The sequence below is a fragment of the Xenopus tropicalis genome, chromosome 8 (assembly GCF_000004195.4).
Source record: "Xenopus tropicalis strain Nigerian chromosome 8, UCB_Xtro_10.0, whole genome shotgun sequence".
Lineage (NCBI taxonomy): Eukaryota > Metazoa > Chordata > Amphibia > Anura > Pipidae > Xenopus > Xenopus tropicalis.
In genome coordinates this window covers 30,578,887-30,595,407 of record NC_030684.2, presented here as the reverse complement: position 1 = coordinate 30,595,407, position 16,521 = coordinate 30,578,887, and the positions used below count along the sequence as shown (strand labels likewise).

Sequence of the window (16,521 nt, the reverse complement as noted above, 5' to 3'; positions counted from 1 at the left end):
CCCAATCATCAGGAACTAATTGTATCCCATTGGTTTCCCACTTAAATTTCAGCCTATGCCGTGGGTCGTACCTTTTGCTAATACAAAGTTTATTGGTGCTTTGGTTTGCTTGGGTGGGCTTTTATTTGTAGTTTTTTTTAGTTATGTCATTTTCAGTTTAGGAGCTTTCCAGTTTGGAGTTTCAGCAGCTATCTGGTTGCTAGGGCCCAAGTTACCTTAGCAACCAGGGAGAGATTTGAATGAGAGACTGGTATATAAATAGGAGAGGGCCTGAATAGAAAAGAAAGCTACAAAAATTAACAATAAAGCTGTAACCTCACAGAGCAATAGTTTTTTGGCTGTCAGGGTCTGTGACCCACATTTCAAAAATGCAGAGAGTTGGAAGAAGGCAGCAAATAATTCAAAAATTATAACAAATAAACAATGAAGACCAATTGAAAAGTTGCTTAGAATAGGGCATTCTATAACATACTAAAAGTGAACCACCCCTTTAAGCATACTAGGAGATGTAGTCCAGAAACAATCCTATTGGGTTTAATTAATGTTGTATTGATTTTTTAGTAGACTTAAGGTATGAAGATCCAAATTATGGAAAGACCTCTTGTCCAGAAAACCCCTGGTCCTGAGCATTCTGGATAATGGGTCCTATACCTGTACAGAGAAGAACAAAAGATCCTACCCGCACACCCTAGCTCTCCAAAAATTTTTTTTTTTTGCTCGGTGCACACTGCTTGGAGGGATCGGCACCCTCCCAATTCCAATAGCCACAAAAAAGCACTGGCACTCAAAGCTGCAAAAAAGGGACAAGCCCTATAAAAATCTTTAATGCGGAGGTGTATACCTGTACAACATTATTATCAAAATAAACAGGGCATGCTATCAAATCCTACATTTATAAACTTACAGTACTAGGAATGGTTGATTGCTTTTGTTGATACATTGCCTCCTGTTTAATCTTATGCAGGCAGAGGAAAAAGCTGATGCACTTAATAAAGAGTTACTAATGACTAAACAGAAGCTGATTGATGCAGAGGAGGAAAAGAGACGCCTAGAGGAAGAATCTGCACAGGTTGGTCTTTTCAATTTCAGTTTTTATCACTTTAGCAGCATTTCCTGAGGGGAAACTTTTTTGTTTACACTATAAACTGTACATATTTATAGTTTTTATTGCTTGACTATCAATATAAACCCAACTATATTAAAAGCAGAAAAAAGGGACATATTATTCAACTAGTTGGAAATATTCAACTAGTAAACCAATTCAACCCAATAATTGAAAGCATTAAACCTAACCACAGCTTCACAAGGTGTACATATTGTTATTACACAAACAACACTGGATAAGTATGAACTAAACCCCTGTTTAGCATATTACTACTAAAACATTATTAAAAAGAAAAATAATTTTAATTAACATAGATTAAAGAAGCAAAATTGGTTATAAACACAGCCTAACCCATAAAAACATCAGCAGCAACATGGGAATGGGCACTCTCAATATTAATAGGTATATCCCATATAGAACCTCTTTTGCCAAGGATAAATAATATATATATATGTGACTTAAGGTATATGACTCCATTTCACTATACAGGTATCGGACCCCTTATCCGGAAACCCGTTATCCAGAAAGCTCTGAATTACGGAAAGCCCGTCTCCCATAGACTCCATTTTAATCAAATAATTCAGAATTTTAAAACTGATTTCCTTTTTCTCTGTAATAATAAAACAGTACCTTGTAATTGATCCCAACTAAGATATAATCGATCCTTATTGGATGCAAAACATCCTATTGGGTTTAATTAATGTTTTATTGATTTTTTAGCAGACTTAAGGTATGGAGATCCAAATTACAGAAAGACCCCTTATCCGGAATACCCTTGGTCCCGAGCATTCTGGATAATGGGTCCTATACCTGTACTGGCAAACTTAGAAAGGATTATCTCTTTTTTGTATGAATGAAAAAAAGGTGTAGAAATAATCACTTACTAGTTGTGTGTGGTCATGGTATGATCTGTTTAGGGCTCTGGCACATGGGAAGATTAGTCGCCCACGGCAAAACTCCCTGTTCGCGGCGACTAATCTCCCCGAGTTGCCTACCCCTGCTATCCCATCGGCGAACATGTAAGTCGCCGGCGGGATGGCAGACGCGGCGGGGCGATTTCAGGAAATCGCCGAGAAAGACTCGTGAGTCTTTTTCGGCGATTAAATGTTGTCCATAAACCTCAGGCAAACATTTAGTGCCACAGCCACACACTGTTGATTACTTATCATATGCAGTGAAGCTTGTCTGTATCCTAATGGAGCAGTTTGGTGCAGCGTATGATAAAAATGATTAGTCACTTGGCAGGATACCAATGCATATTCAATGCAAATTATTAGTGACAGACTTATTGCCCATATAATCCCTGTTTCAAAAGTAAATGAGTCCAAATCCAACCCCAATAAACTTAGAGGCCTTTACATTGCCACTTAACAGTGAACATAACAGTTCCCCCTTATGGGTCACACATGCAATGACTAGTGTGCAATTATTGATGATGCAACGATTATGGGGTTATAGGATATGTGGCATTGAAAAATCAGTTTCACTTATCTGCATGAACCGATTTTCATCCCACCACTGTAATAGTTCCAAGAGGTCTCCCTTCCTCCTAGTTGCTGACGTCTACCTCGACAATCGTTTCATGGCTAGCACAACTCTCTCAAGAAGTTATCTAAGGCCATCAATCCTCCTACTCTTATTCTTGGATTCCGGAAGTGATTGCGGACACAGTTGCACTTTTGCATATTTCAATTCCAGTTCAGTTCCAGTTTCCTCTTGAGAAAGTTGCGCTAGCAATGAAACAATCGTCGAGGTATACGCCAGTAACTAGGAGGAAGGGAGACCCCTCGCGAGAATCTTATATTCACTCTGATATGGATGGTTTGGTGTTGGTACGGATTGGAATGGAGTAGAACTAATACAGCGGTGGGATGAAAATCGGTTCATGCAGATAGGTGAAATGCCACATATCCTATAACCCCATAATCGTTACAGGTGACTTTTTACTGTTTGAAAGTTTTGTAGTTTTTTGTTTTTTTTTTTAATTCTCCATGTATTTTAGTCATGCACAAAAATTATTTATTTTTCTTATAATCATGGTTAAAAATTGCCACAGTGCTTGCATTCTCTAATCCATTGTCCATAGACTCTAAATGATTCTAGAGAATCATTTATTTACGGCTGCTAAACTTGTTGTTTCATGGCCTGTTTTTCCTGCTAATATTTAGTAAAACTAGGCACACCAAGAATGAAGCAGTCTGCTAGGAGATGGTCCTGTGGTAAGTAAATTCATCTCTGGTGATTTCATTGCTAACTTTTCCCCAATTACCTTTGCATTTTTGTCAGCTGAAGGAAATGTGTCGTCGGGAGCTAGATAAAGCTGAGTCTGAAATCAAGAAGAATAGCTCGATCATTGGAGATTACAAACAGGTACATTTACAAGCAGCTGGTGCACCCATAAAGCAACTATTTGAAGCCTATTAATACAACATAATTTAAGGCATAAAAAGCAGAGATCACAAAGGCAGAGGGAACTCTGGAGTAAACTCACTTCCCTAAACAAACAAAGCCCCTCCAGGCATATAGCAGCCCAGGTATAGTTGTTAGGGGTGATCTTAAGGATCTAGATTGGCAAAACATGAAGCAATGCTCCCTCTGAGCAAATTATTAGAACAAGGGCACCCGTGCCTTAGACCTCCTAGCCAGACAGGTAAACAACAGAGCCCATAGCTCCACAGCCAAGATAAAGCACTAGCTGGATACTATTGGTCTCTCTAAGAATAATAAGTGTATTGGCATTCTGTGGGGTGATTAGACAGTGATTTTTTAGTGGAGTGAGTGTGTAAAAGAATAGCATAAAAAACATTAGAGAAAAAAGTAAAAACCAAATATAATAACCCCCGAATAGATTGTTTTTGTGACCCCTTTTTCTAAGCCCCAGTTGACTTATTTGGGGGCAGTGACTGCTGGGAATAAGAGGGGTCCTTTTTGCACGTGTGGGTTAAACAGTTTAAGTCACTGTGGTTGGTTTGAGAGAATAAAGGGCACAAGAGGCTCTTTAAGGAGAGGTGAGATGGCATAGAATTCAAGAAACTTCCTATTGGTATATAGCCACAATCAGGAATCATGTATTCTCAGAAAAGTAATGCCTGGAAGTTTCTTTATTTTTAATCTTAAGTTGGGGAAGATGATGGTATACCTTGGGGCCGAGGGGAGCTTGAAGTTTTTGACTATTGCGGGCTCAAGGTTGAATTAGCCTGTGGCACTTTGTCTGCCACTCCTAAGTTGCCTGGATACAAGCCAACGGTGTGTAGGAATGTTTTCCCATTGTGGGGGTTGTGTTTGTGTGCTTCCTCGGTAGATGACTATTAATTTAAAGGAATCTAATTGTTTCTGAGTGCACAGGACGCGTCTTTTAGCCAGTGTTGCAGGTGATAAGTCTATGTAGACCTGTATTTTAATGTTGTGAAATCCAACTGCATTCGAAAGTAGAGCTTTCTTACTTTCACAGTGAAATCTTACTATCTCACTGGTGGTTGGTATCCGGTGGTCTAGCCGCTAATGCTAATTGTTCTATAAAACCATGAATGTTTTTCATTGCCTTCTCTCAAAGGGGAATATGCCAGGTCGAGACACTGTTTCGTTCTGTTTAACCCTGTGCAAAGTTTTTAATATAATATCTTACGGAAGGCTCTTATAGTGCCAAAGTCTATCATTTTAGTGTCTTTGACTCCCTTATACTGTTGTTACAGCAACATCATTTCAAATAATATCACCATGTAATGATCCCTACTCCTTTAATGCTCACGCTCAGAGATAAATTCGATATCAGTAATTATAAGATCTGAAAGAGCATGTTTTCTAATAGGTACCCAAACTGGCATACTCCCAAATCTGGTTGCTCTTTTAAAGCTTGGTTACTTCAGTCAATATCTGTATAATCTGAATCCCCAATAATTATTGCTTGGCCTAAATGTGAAACAATTTGTAAAAAAAGTAGCTGGGCTTTCATATACCTTACTAATAACTGGGGGATTTGTATTATACACCAGTGATAAAATCATTGTCTCCCCACCCTGCCTTCCAGCTATGCATCCCTAAGTACTGCTTATCTCTATGTTGACTTGTATTTTTCATGTGATATATATTAAAATTTCCTACTAATTTGTAGATATGTTCCCAACTAAGCGATCGTCTTGAAAAGCAACAGTCTTCGAACAAAGCAGAAATTGAGAAAATTCGGGTAAGCTTTCTAAAGCTTTGTATAAAGTTTTTCTGTTTGTAACAAACTTATGTTATATTTTAATCTTGACATTAGAATGATGAGAAAAAAAACACAATTCAAACCTTCAGCCTTCTAGCCATAAGGGTTAAAACCCTTCTTGACTCAAGAATACGACAATTTTATTTTCTGATTTCAACCATCCTTTGTGCAGCATCTCTAATGTCGTAATACTGTATATAGAGTAGGTGTGGCAATAATTATCAGTAAATAACGAGAGCTGTATACTTTTACATATATGGAGTTTAATAAGTGGGACCCACAGAGACACATGGACTAATAACCATGAATTTTCTGATATGAAGGATGTTGACTTTACCATAGAATCGTTGCATAACTATTTGCCTGACTACACTGCACCAGTTTCTGTACATCAAATGTGCAACTATGAAACCACTTACCTGGATATATATATATATATAATACTAACAGTAGTGCATATAATACTTGCTACTGGAGAGAATGATCAATATGCCAAGTGCAAATGTAACTCACCACACTGTGGCTTGTCATCATATTTATGGTGCAATACACACCAACATTACCGGCCCATTGCTGCACAAGGAGTGCTACATCAGCAGAAAGCTGCAAGTTGACTGAGAGATAACAAAAAATGGCTAAACAAAATAATGAAACAGAAGTAAGAAACAACAAATAATGAAACATGAAAGTTGCAGAGAATGTTAAAAAATGGAGAACATTATAGATAAGAAGAGAAAAAAAGGAAATGGAAGCACGTGTCCCTGAATAATAGTTTGGTGTTATATCTATACCCAGATAGTGCCCTGACTACCAATGTCCGAACAAGCCCACTGTTCTAATGGAGCAATCTATTCAGGGTCACATGATTCCATTTCTTTTTTTTAAAATGTTTGTGCTGCTTTTCAGTTTATTGGTTTGTCCCTGAGGAAGAGCACTGTGTGCTCGAAGAGTTGGCTTTTTTGTAATAAAAATATTTTTCCGTATTAAGTCCCAGTGTGTGCGGTACTCTCTCTATATTTACTTTATTTTGACCAGCACGTGGGCAGTTAACTACACTGAGAGTGTTGTGAGTTGTGCTCCTCTGTGCACATATATATATATATATAAATACATCAAAGCCCAATAGTATACATTTCGGTGCCTTTCTCAAACCCTGTAAGACAATAAAGAAAAATAAAAAAATAAAATTAAAACAGAGAACTGTATCCTATAAAAAAAACATTTAAGTCAAAATTGTTATTAAGCAGCTGGTGTAATCCACCACAACTTACACTTTTATAGCAATACCTCCTGGTCCCCTCCTCCAAATATTCCTCCCTATCTGGGCATATCTATGTGCATATCTATGTGCTCCAAAAACACCAAAGACCTGTTCTGTTCTGTCGTTTCTCCACAAAATGGTTTGAAACTGCTGACTTTGTGGTTTCCCCCACATGGCCATATATGATCAGGTATCCCATAAATCTTGATAAACACATGTGTGTCCTGAGCTTATACAGGTATAGGACCCATTATCCAGAATGCTCGGGACCAAGGGTATTCCGGATAAGGGGTCTTTCCATAATTTGGATCTCAATACCTTAAGTCTACTAAAAAATCAATAAAACATTAATTAAACCCAATAGGATTGTTTTGCATCCAATAAGGATTAATTATATCTTAGTTGGAATCAATTACAAGGTACTGTTTTATTATTACAGAGAAAAAGGAAATCAGTTTTAAAATTATGAATTATTTGATTAAAATGGAGTCTATGGGAGACGGGCATTCCGTAATTCGGAGCTTTCTGGATAACGGGTTTCCGGATAAGGGGTCCCATACCTGTACTCATGTCCCGTCAGTGGATTTATAAACAAATTTACTCTCTAAATCCATTCTTACCAATTGCCTACATATGATTTGTCCCCTCCTATATGATATTAAGTGGGGCTGACTGGACTCAACCTCAGGGTATGCTGATCTGAGTAGTCCCCAATGTTGTGTAATATCATAGCAACCTGATGGCTCCCCACATCATACTGTGGCACAAAAGGAATACGGGGCTGCTTATTAGGGATGCCCAGTTCAAAACTGCCTGTCCATTTTTTAGACATCTGAAAACTGGGCAGGACTGTTTCTTGGATTAAAGTAAAATACAGCCAATCAAATCCCACCCTGATGCCCCCTTACGGCACCGCTCCCGCGGTATATAATACTCATTAAAAGTGGTTTCCTTTGTAAGGTCACCAAATAATGATTAAAAAGTAGAGAAATTTATATTATTTGCAAAAAACATATTCAGAAAATGACCTTTAGTGAAAACCACACAGAATGGTCAGATATAGGCTTCTAAAATCCTACATTTTCCCCCAAATCCACACCTGATTGTGCCTGTAATGTAAGACACAATAGGGGGACCTGGGAGAAAGTTTTACCATGTAAAAAGGTTTGCAACTGGATCTTTATATAGGATAAGTAAACCTTATTGCAACAGCCCCACCTGTCAGGAGAAAGAAAAGAGGTTTGTAATGTTTTTCCTAACCAGAGAACATCAGGCCAGCCCTCTTTTGTATAAATCTATCACAAACTAATCACAAACTGACCAGCAGGTGGGGCTATTGTAACAAAATTCTTTCATCTTAACAGTTCCCTTAATATCTTGGAATTTATTTTAAAGGTTTACTTATCCTTTATCCAGTTTTTATTTTTTCAGATTTTACTACATAGTTAAATAATTATGTTTAGCACCGTAAACTACTCTCTGTGTGGCAGCGCTGGTGGCCTTACCGTCTAGGCAAACCAAAGACTGAGCATTGTTATGTACTTCTATAGCAGCGAGAAACATCTTTGACGTTCTGTACTTCTTCATCTTTAATTAGCAAAAGGTGGATGGATGTGAGCATTGCAGAGAATTTTTTAACAAAGAGGGACATTTGAAACCTGTCAGCTTCTTGAAAGAGAGCTTCACCATGGAGGACACAGATGAAGAGAAAGAGTCTCTGAAGAACCAACTGCGGGAGATGGAGTTGGAACTGGCCCAGACCAAGCTGCAGCTGGTAGAGGCAGAGTGTAAAATACAGGTTTGTTTCTGGTTAAAAAGATCATTATAAATAGAGACATTCAAAGCCAAAAAAATAGAGGCATTATAATATGTCATATATGGAACTGGCAATCTGGGAGCTCAAGTTTGAGTTCAAGTTTAAAGCATATATTTTTTTTGGAAAGCACACACACTAATAAATCCATGTTGGATAAATATGTTGTTCTGCTACAAAAAACATTTAAAAATTCACCTCAAAGTTTGAAGCATTGTATGTCACATATAACATTAGGTACTAAGAATAAATATGGTAAATAAAAGTGCCTGGAGTGCATGCACGCACTTTGGGTGATTTGCACAAATATCACTTGCTTTTCTTCCTACGATTCTAACTCGTATTTCTGCTGCAGGACTTGGAACACCATTTGGGCCTTGCTCTTAATGAAGTTCAAGCTGCAAAAAAGACCTGGTTCAACAGGACCATCAGCTCCATAAAAACTGCCACAGGAGTGCAAGGAAAAGAGACCTCTTAATGCATCAGCACTTGTAAAATCACGTTCTGAAAAACCTAATGCCTTCTGTTGCCTTCTTTGGCCAGATGTTTTGGTTTGCCTCCATGTAATAGGACCAGACGAGCAGCACTGCAGGAGCGCAGAAGGTCAGCGCCTGTCCCTTTCAAAGGAAATGTTGGCACCTTTGGCCTCTTTCACAGTCCGAATAAAATGGACTCTAACACTCACTAAGGGGTCTCCCCACACCTACTTTATATTATACTTTCATGCAATACACAAAATGGCTCCATAGCATTTTATATCAGGGACCCCAAATGGTGGTAAGGGCATTCGTTAAGTGCCTGCCTGTTTGCCAGATATCAAAAACAGGTATGAAGTCACTGGGACCTCTGCCTGGAACTAGGCAGACATAGTAGTTTAATAAAATGTAGAGAGCCCATTATATCTACAACATGTTCATTTCCAGCCAGGGGGTTCCTGCTCTGCACCCCATGCATTTGTGTGGAAACTGCTTCTCTCCATTTATTTTAAATTTATTGCTGTACATTTTTTCCGTATTGACATTTAAAAAAAAAAGGCCCTTGCTGCACACTTTTCTTCAGGATCTTATATTCTTATAACTCCACACCTTTACTACTGAAATACAGAATTTTCTGTATCCACAAAGTGGATTGCAATTTCCTGTAGCGAAGGGCAGCACTATGTCTCATGGGAAGAAAATGAGGTACGAATTGCGCTCCCCAATTCTTCACATACACATTAAGGTTTGTTAAACAATATAACCTTGTGCAAAACGGTGTATTTATAAAGCCATGTATTTCTCCTTATGCATGAAATGACACAATCCATTACAAAGAATTGATCGTGTTATTTATAAAGGTGCATGCTTTTTTTACACTGTAAAATTGACCCCATTATGTTCCTTCTCAGACCCGGTGTAGCCTTTTCAAATTAAAAGCAAAAAAAAGTCAGACGGCAAGAAAATCCAAGATTTTTGCAGCTGCTATAAAGGAACACACACGGCTTTATAAATACGCTTGATTTTATAACTGTATTATATGTCTTCTGTCTTCAATGCTCAGTCTTCAATGCTCAGCTCAAAGAAAGACTTTTGTAGGGAAATGATGATGTGTCCCTAAAACAAGGCAACTTAGTGTAGAAGCTGAAAGTTGCCTTTTTTTAAACATGGTGAGTGTCAGACCCGGATTGGACGTGTGCAGATTCTGGCAAATACTAAAGGGGCTGCTGTAAGATGCCATGAACCAGGGGTCCCCAACCTTTTTGACCTGTAAAAGGAGCAACAGAAGCATTCAATAAGGCCAGCCCTGATTTGGGCTTTGGTAGCCCCTATGTTGACTGGCAGCATTAGGAGGCTCTATTTGGTAGTACACATTGTAAGATAAAGTATACCATATATTATACTTCCTTTGTTTTACTTAAAGTATAGCGGCCTATGAGCTGCCACACTGCGCACAATAACAACAGCTTTCGTATAGCTTTCCTTATGGAGAGCATTGTGCCAAGGCAAGCAATGTGCGGGCAGCTCCCACCCAAAGCATCAATCCCAATATACACAAATGGATTGTTTTCACACACAGTAGGCCATCTCTTCTTTATTGACTAAAGGAAAAGCAGTGGAAAGTGATCCCAATTGTAAATAGGATATATTTTGCCTGTAAAGAAAAAGCTTTGTTTGTCCTTATATAGAAAGCCAAATGCGCTTTCGCTCATCCTCACACGCTACTACAATAAATGTTTTTTGGTCGTAATGTTTGACTTTTAAATACTAAATGCACCTATCTGCCTATTCTTAATTCTGCCAATTCCCCAATAGGGTGGTGGGGGGGGGGGGAGCCAGTAATTTGGGAATTGCTCAGCACTTCTCTTGGGGGAAGAAAATGCACCGGCCTGGGGATCTTGCTTTAATTCAATTTAATTATAAGCAAACTTCCAATATTATTATCTAAACATTTTCATTGGTTTAATGTTGTTGAAGGAAAAGGAAAGGTCTATACCTAAGCACTGGGAGTGCCAAAATGTTAGGGCGGTGCTCCTGTTCATTCAAACGTTAATGGCCCAGGGCATTTCTGTAGAAGCTCGTCGTCACCATTGTCTGTGGCTTCTTCCATCTTTTCTTCTTTCCAGTCCAGGCAGGTTCATGCACACTAGAGTGAAGCTGACACAGACACAGAAAAGCTCTTTCACTCTACAGCTCCGGCGCCTCCCCGGCCCAAAGAAAGAAAAAGAGCAAGAAGATGGCAGAGAATGAGCTTCTACAGAAATACCCCAGAGCGGTGCAGTTTCCACTCGCAGGAGCACCAGCCTGGGATACCAGATAAGCAATTAAATCACTGGGGGGGGTGCCTAGAGTTTTGGTTACCCCCAGTGATTTATACTTTGTTATCCTTCAATCAGGTGGCTTGCAACATTGTATTCAGGAGACATACTGCTTTCAAAATCAGTTAATATTTACAAATAACTTTAAGCCCATTTGACTTTGTTTTATTAATATATATTGGAAAGTAGCTTCTAATTACTTGTCCTTTCATCATACAATGCTACTTTTTGGTAGAGGACCAATGAAGGTTTCTCCTTTATAATTCCCATGACTCAAACACTGTAGAAGGCATCACTAATGGCAGTAAGGTTAGTCTGCAGCAGGACAGGATCTGCACTGTAGATGCTACAAAGCACAGCATGATTCCACTGGAGTTCCGATGTTATATTGTCAGATACTGAATGGCTGTCTTGCACCTTGTATGTTACGTTTTCTTTTAATTTATGTTTGTGTTTTGCTAATGTCTGTTGCATCAGTGGTAAATCTGTCTGAGATATGATATTCTGAGGCACTGGTTTGTGTGTGTGTATATAAATATACACATATACACATATAAAGTTTGGTTTCTTTTGTTTCTGTACTAATAGCTAATAGCTAATGTTACATCAAACAATGGACTGCTCAAGATTGTTCTCCATAACTGCTACAAATGTCTTTGTTGTTCTAAACCCGACCCCTAGCTCCTGTACTTATGGCAGAAGTGTGCAACGATTGCTGGTGTAGGTTCTTTGTCCATACTCAACTAAAATATATAAACACATTTAAACCGGATGAATTAATTCTCTGCTTCATCATTTATAGTAGGGGGGGATGTCGGTGGCCATTGTGGAAGCAAGAAGTAAGCTGTGGGGTAACTGGAAGCAGCATATCATTCTGTCTTGCCCAGTGACCAGGGAGCTCCCACACACGGGCAGATTGAAGGTGTTGATTTGGGTACATTAGACCCATCTGTCCATGTATGGGGCTCATCAACAGGCCTTCCCCACTGATATCTGACTGAAAATCAGGATGATGTCCATCAGGCAGGTTTAATTTTCCCTTTTGAATGAGGACTGAATTGGCTCATTGATACTTAGTTATTATAAACCCCCGCTAGTTGTATCTTCTTCAGGGCAAACAGACCCAACTTGGCCAGTCTTTCCCTATTTTGGAGACTTTCCATACCTTTTACCAGCTTAGTTGCCCTTCTCTGGACTTTCTCTGATTCAGTCATGTCCCATTTGAGCACTGGAGACCAAAACTGCACACTAGATAGGGCTCCTACAATTTTTTTCCCCTTTTTAATACAGCTCAAAACCTTGTTTGCCCTTGCAGCTGCTGCCTGGCATTGCGTGCTACAGCCAAGTTTATTATCTACAAGGACTCCAAGGTCCTTCTCCATGATGGATTTGCCTAGTGCAGTCCCATTAAGGGTATAAGTGGCTGCATATTTTTATATCCCAGGTGCATGACCTTACATTTATCCACATTAAATCTCATCTGCCACTTAGCTGCCCAGATTGCCAGTTTGTTCAGATCCTGCTGCAGGGATGTGGCATGTCACAGATCAAAAGGCAAACCAGAAACTGCACCAGCACCTTTGTCCTTTTCAGGCAAACACCATAGATTCTGTAGCACATACAGGTTTAACATTGCTTTTAGAAAGGATTAATGACAAAAAATAGTACTCATGGGAAGTGACATGCCATTTATTACAATCCTGAATATATATATATATATATAATTAGTCTTCTCAATAAACACCAGATTAATTCTATAAGTCCTGTGAGTGCGGATCTCTTCGCTGCTGTATCTAATTCTTCACTTGGACCTGCACCCAGGCTATTGTGACCCGATTGACGTGAGGGCCGGCTCTCTCCTGATGCATATATATATATATATATATACATACACACATATACTCGAGTATAAGCTGAGTTTTTCAGCACTAAATATGTATGTATGTATAACTTTCTTTATAAAGCGCCACAAGGGGGGGGGGGGGGGGGGCGCCAGTGCACACAAGGGACTGGCTACATCAGCAGAGTTGGCAAGCGAACACACGCGTCCGGCCATGGGGGGGGGGGGGTGCGCACAAGGGACCGGCTACACCAGCAGAGTCGGCACATCCAGGTACGCATGGACACACATCCAGATTGTAAGCTCCTTTAGTGCATGTCACTTGTGTGTCTTTGATTTAGCATGACTAAATGTAACTTACTGCACTATTTCCCTATTTAAACATTAAATAGTGGTGGGAGGAGGTAACATTTCTTGCTTTGTAGCAAAAATCCAGTTATAAGCTAATGAGCCAGAGTCAGTAAGTGGTACAATAACTTGTTATTTTAAAAAAATAAATTTGTACTAAGTCCAGCATCAAGAATTATTTTGCCCTAGTAACTACTATTGTAGTACTGTGGTGGGACTTGTACTGGGACTGGGGTCCACTGAGGATAACCCCTCACGTGAACTGTGTCAAGTACTTGAAAATTAGTATGGCAGCTTCCTTAGCCTTCCCAAACTTGCTTTTGACTGCTGCTGTAGCATTTTTCTTTCCCTAAAGTTATCTATTTATTTATCTGTTATTTATTTGATTATTAAAACTTAGCAGTAGCTGCTGCATTTCCCTCCCACCCCAGGTTTATACTCGTGTCAATAAGTTTTACCAGTTTTCTTATGTAAAATTAGGTACCTCGGCTTATATTCGAATCGGCTTATACTCGAGTATATATGGTAAATCCAGTGGAATCCAATGCAGGGATTGGCTGAATGGCATGGCAGAGGAGCAGCGGTTGCTGTGGCGGATGAGCTTAGCAGTATTCATTATGCACTGGAGAGATTACAGTCTCTGGAGGGGAAGAACAATTAATGATTTGATAAGTGACTGCATATGAGGAGTGAAGGACAGGGCAGAATACTATTACCCCATCTCCCCAAGCAAAGCGGGCCTGGGAAGATGGGGTAATAGTGGAATTTTAACTGTTATAGATACCCCTTGGAGGTTATGGGTGTTGAATGGGGGAAAGAGGAGCAATTCTGGCTTATAGAGGTTTAATTTAAGGTAGTGTATCCAAGTAGAGATAGCAGACAAACAGGAAGAGACTATGTTGAGAGTTGAGATCAGGTGTGCAGTGAGAGATTAGAGTGGTAGTAGTAGTATTACCAGCATAGATGTGGTACTTAAAGCCATATGAGTTGATTACTACAGAGGAAGTTGATGCCAAGGGAGGAAGTATAGAATAAAAATAATAAGGAGCCCAGGAAAGATCCTTGAGGAGCCCAAACAGAAAGTGGTGAGGAAGAGGATGATGCTCCATTGTGAGACACTGAAAGAATGATTTATGAAGTAAGATGACAACCAGGAGAAGGCAGTGTTGCAAAAGCCGAGAACAGAGGGACTGGAGGTGGTGATAGTATCAAAAGCAGCTGGAGATCAAGAACTATTAGTAGTGAGAAGAGGTTATTAGTCAGTCGGGTTAGAGCAGATGGAAACCAGACTGTAGGGAATCCAGCGGGCTATTGTCAGTCAATAGTGTAACATCCTGCCTGGATTTAACCCAGGAACCCACTGCTTGCTGTGCTGTTTCCTTGCCGTTCACCGATTTGAGCGGATTGCTGGGTTCCTGGTTCACTCAATAATATCCTTACTTTTCCAGGCAGGAATGATGGCTATAGGTGCTCTCTATTTACCCTCTGGCAGCAGCCCATACCTCAACACTGAATGTGGCTTTGTGCCGATGCAATCACATCCTGAGATGTATGCTTCTCTTAATGCACCAGTTATGTGGAATTGAATTGCAGCCTCTCCTACTACTTCTCTTAGTACTTCCTTGCCCCGTGGTTATAGAAGCAAAGTCTGCCGGTTTGATTGCTCAGCCTATGCAAACACTGCAATGCATGTGTAGAAGTAGGCACAGAAGACGGTAGAGGTAAGTAAAAATAACACCCATTATCTAAAAGTTCTGGATCCCATAGAGTTAATTTAAAAAAAAAATAATTTGTACAGAGCTGTTCTACCTGTGCTGCCTGATTTGCAATGACAAATATACAAACAAATTGTCATAATGATTATCAGTGTAAACAATATGGCAGCTCCAACCATGTAAAAACAAAGGGATAGCCAAGTATATTCTTTATTCATCGTAATTCATCATATACAACCCCACCCCCCCCCCAAAAAAAAACCCCAGAAGCTTTAGAACTTTTGAAAATACAGAAATGGCTGCAGAGCCTACTCTTCATTGTAGTGTTTGTATTTACCTGTGTGACCTCATGGTTTCCTAAACCTTGTAGCAACCAATAACCTGTATACAGAAGCTTCACACAATCTCAGCTTCATTTACTATACCACTGATTGAGGGGAAAGCCAATCCAGTTTGAGATGTATCATCTGTATATATATATATATAATATTGTACAGGACTCCAGGGGTGGGTCTTGCATGACAGGTATATTTGCACTTTATTCAGGTACCTTTACGTTGCACAGCAGGGCTAATTACTGCAGCAGAGCAGGCAATAAGAGAGCCTTGGGAGTTCAGTATGGGGGTTGGTAAGTGCATGTGGGACTACACTGGAAAGAAAGAGTGTGAAACCCTCTCTCCTGAGGATCAAAAAGCTGCTACTCTAGGTGAGCTGAAACCCTGAGTGGGACAAGCCAATTCCTTTTCTGGGCTGTTATACCTGAGGCTGCTCTTACTTTATGCTGAATAAGTGTTTAAGTTGGATATTTATTCTACTGCTGTGGCCTTAGTGTATGGGCAATCCCTTATATATATATATATATATAATTTTTTTTTATTTTGATAAAGGGAGAGTGCAGAGGACCTCTTGTTGCTGTCTGTATACATTTTGTGGTCACAGCCTAATTGTACCCCTGCCTAATGGTTAAAAATGTAATGTTGAGCACAACTTTCCCTTGTTCCCTTTGAAAAGATTGAAGAGGGGAGGTATAGGGTTAACATTCACTTTAAGTCTCACCGTCGGTCTGCTGTACATCAGGCGAACCCATTTGACAAACCCAGTCTGTCCCACAAATGTGGCCATTCTATGGAATCAAATACTTTAACAGTGTTGAGAGATGAATTTCCCATTCTCGTGTGTAAATTAAGGACGTTGTATGTTGATGAGATTTAGAGGGAATAAAACCAGATTGGTCTGCATTAACCAGCATAGTAATGACTTGGATTAACCTTCTTGCCAGGATTTTAGGCACAACTTTGATTTCAGTATTTAGCAGTGACATGGGTCTGTATAAGGCCTGTATCTGGTTTGGGTAATACTATGATGGGTTGCTTCAAAAAAGGAAGGGGGAGTGAGGAATTTTCTGTGCATATATAAACATATCGTGGACATTAAGGACTAG

General features: G+C 39.6%; 1 protein-coding gene across 4 annotated transcripts in view; it reads left to right on the top strand.

Moving 5' to 3' along the window:
• rabgap1 (RAB GTPase activating protein 1) overlaps positions 1–11,949 on the top strand; it is a 106,645-nt gene extending 94,696 nt beyond the window's left edge. For all 4 annotated transcript variants that reach the window (XM_031892026.1, XM_031892029.1, XM_031892027.1 and 1 more), the window contains 5 exons: positions 965–1,069; positions 3,392–3,475; positions 5,217–5,288; positions 8,168–8,368; positions 8,739–11,949. In XM_031892026.1, coding sequence (XP_031747886.1) covers positions 965–1,069; positions 3,392–3,475; positions 5,217–5,288; positions 8,168–8,368; positions 8,739–8,861 — 585 coding nt within the window. In that variant the 3' untranslated portion in view covers positions 8,862–11,949. The remainder of the gene's footprint in view (positions 1–964; positions 1,070–3,391; positions 3,476–5,216; positions 5,289–8,167; positions 8,369–8,738) is intronic.
• Positions 11,950–16,521: the final 4,572 nt, after the last annotated feature.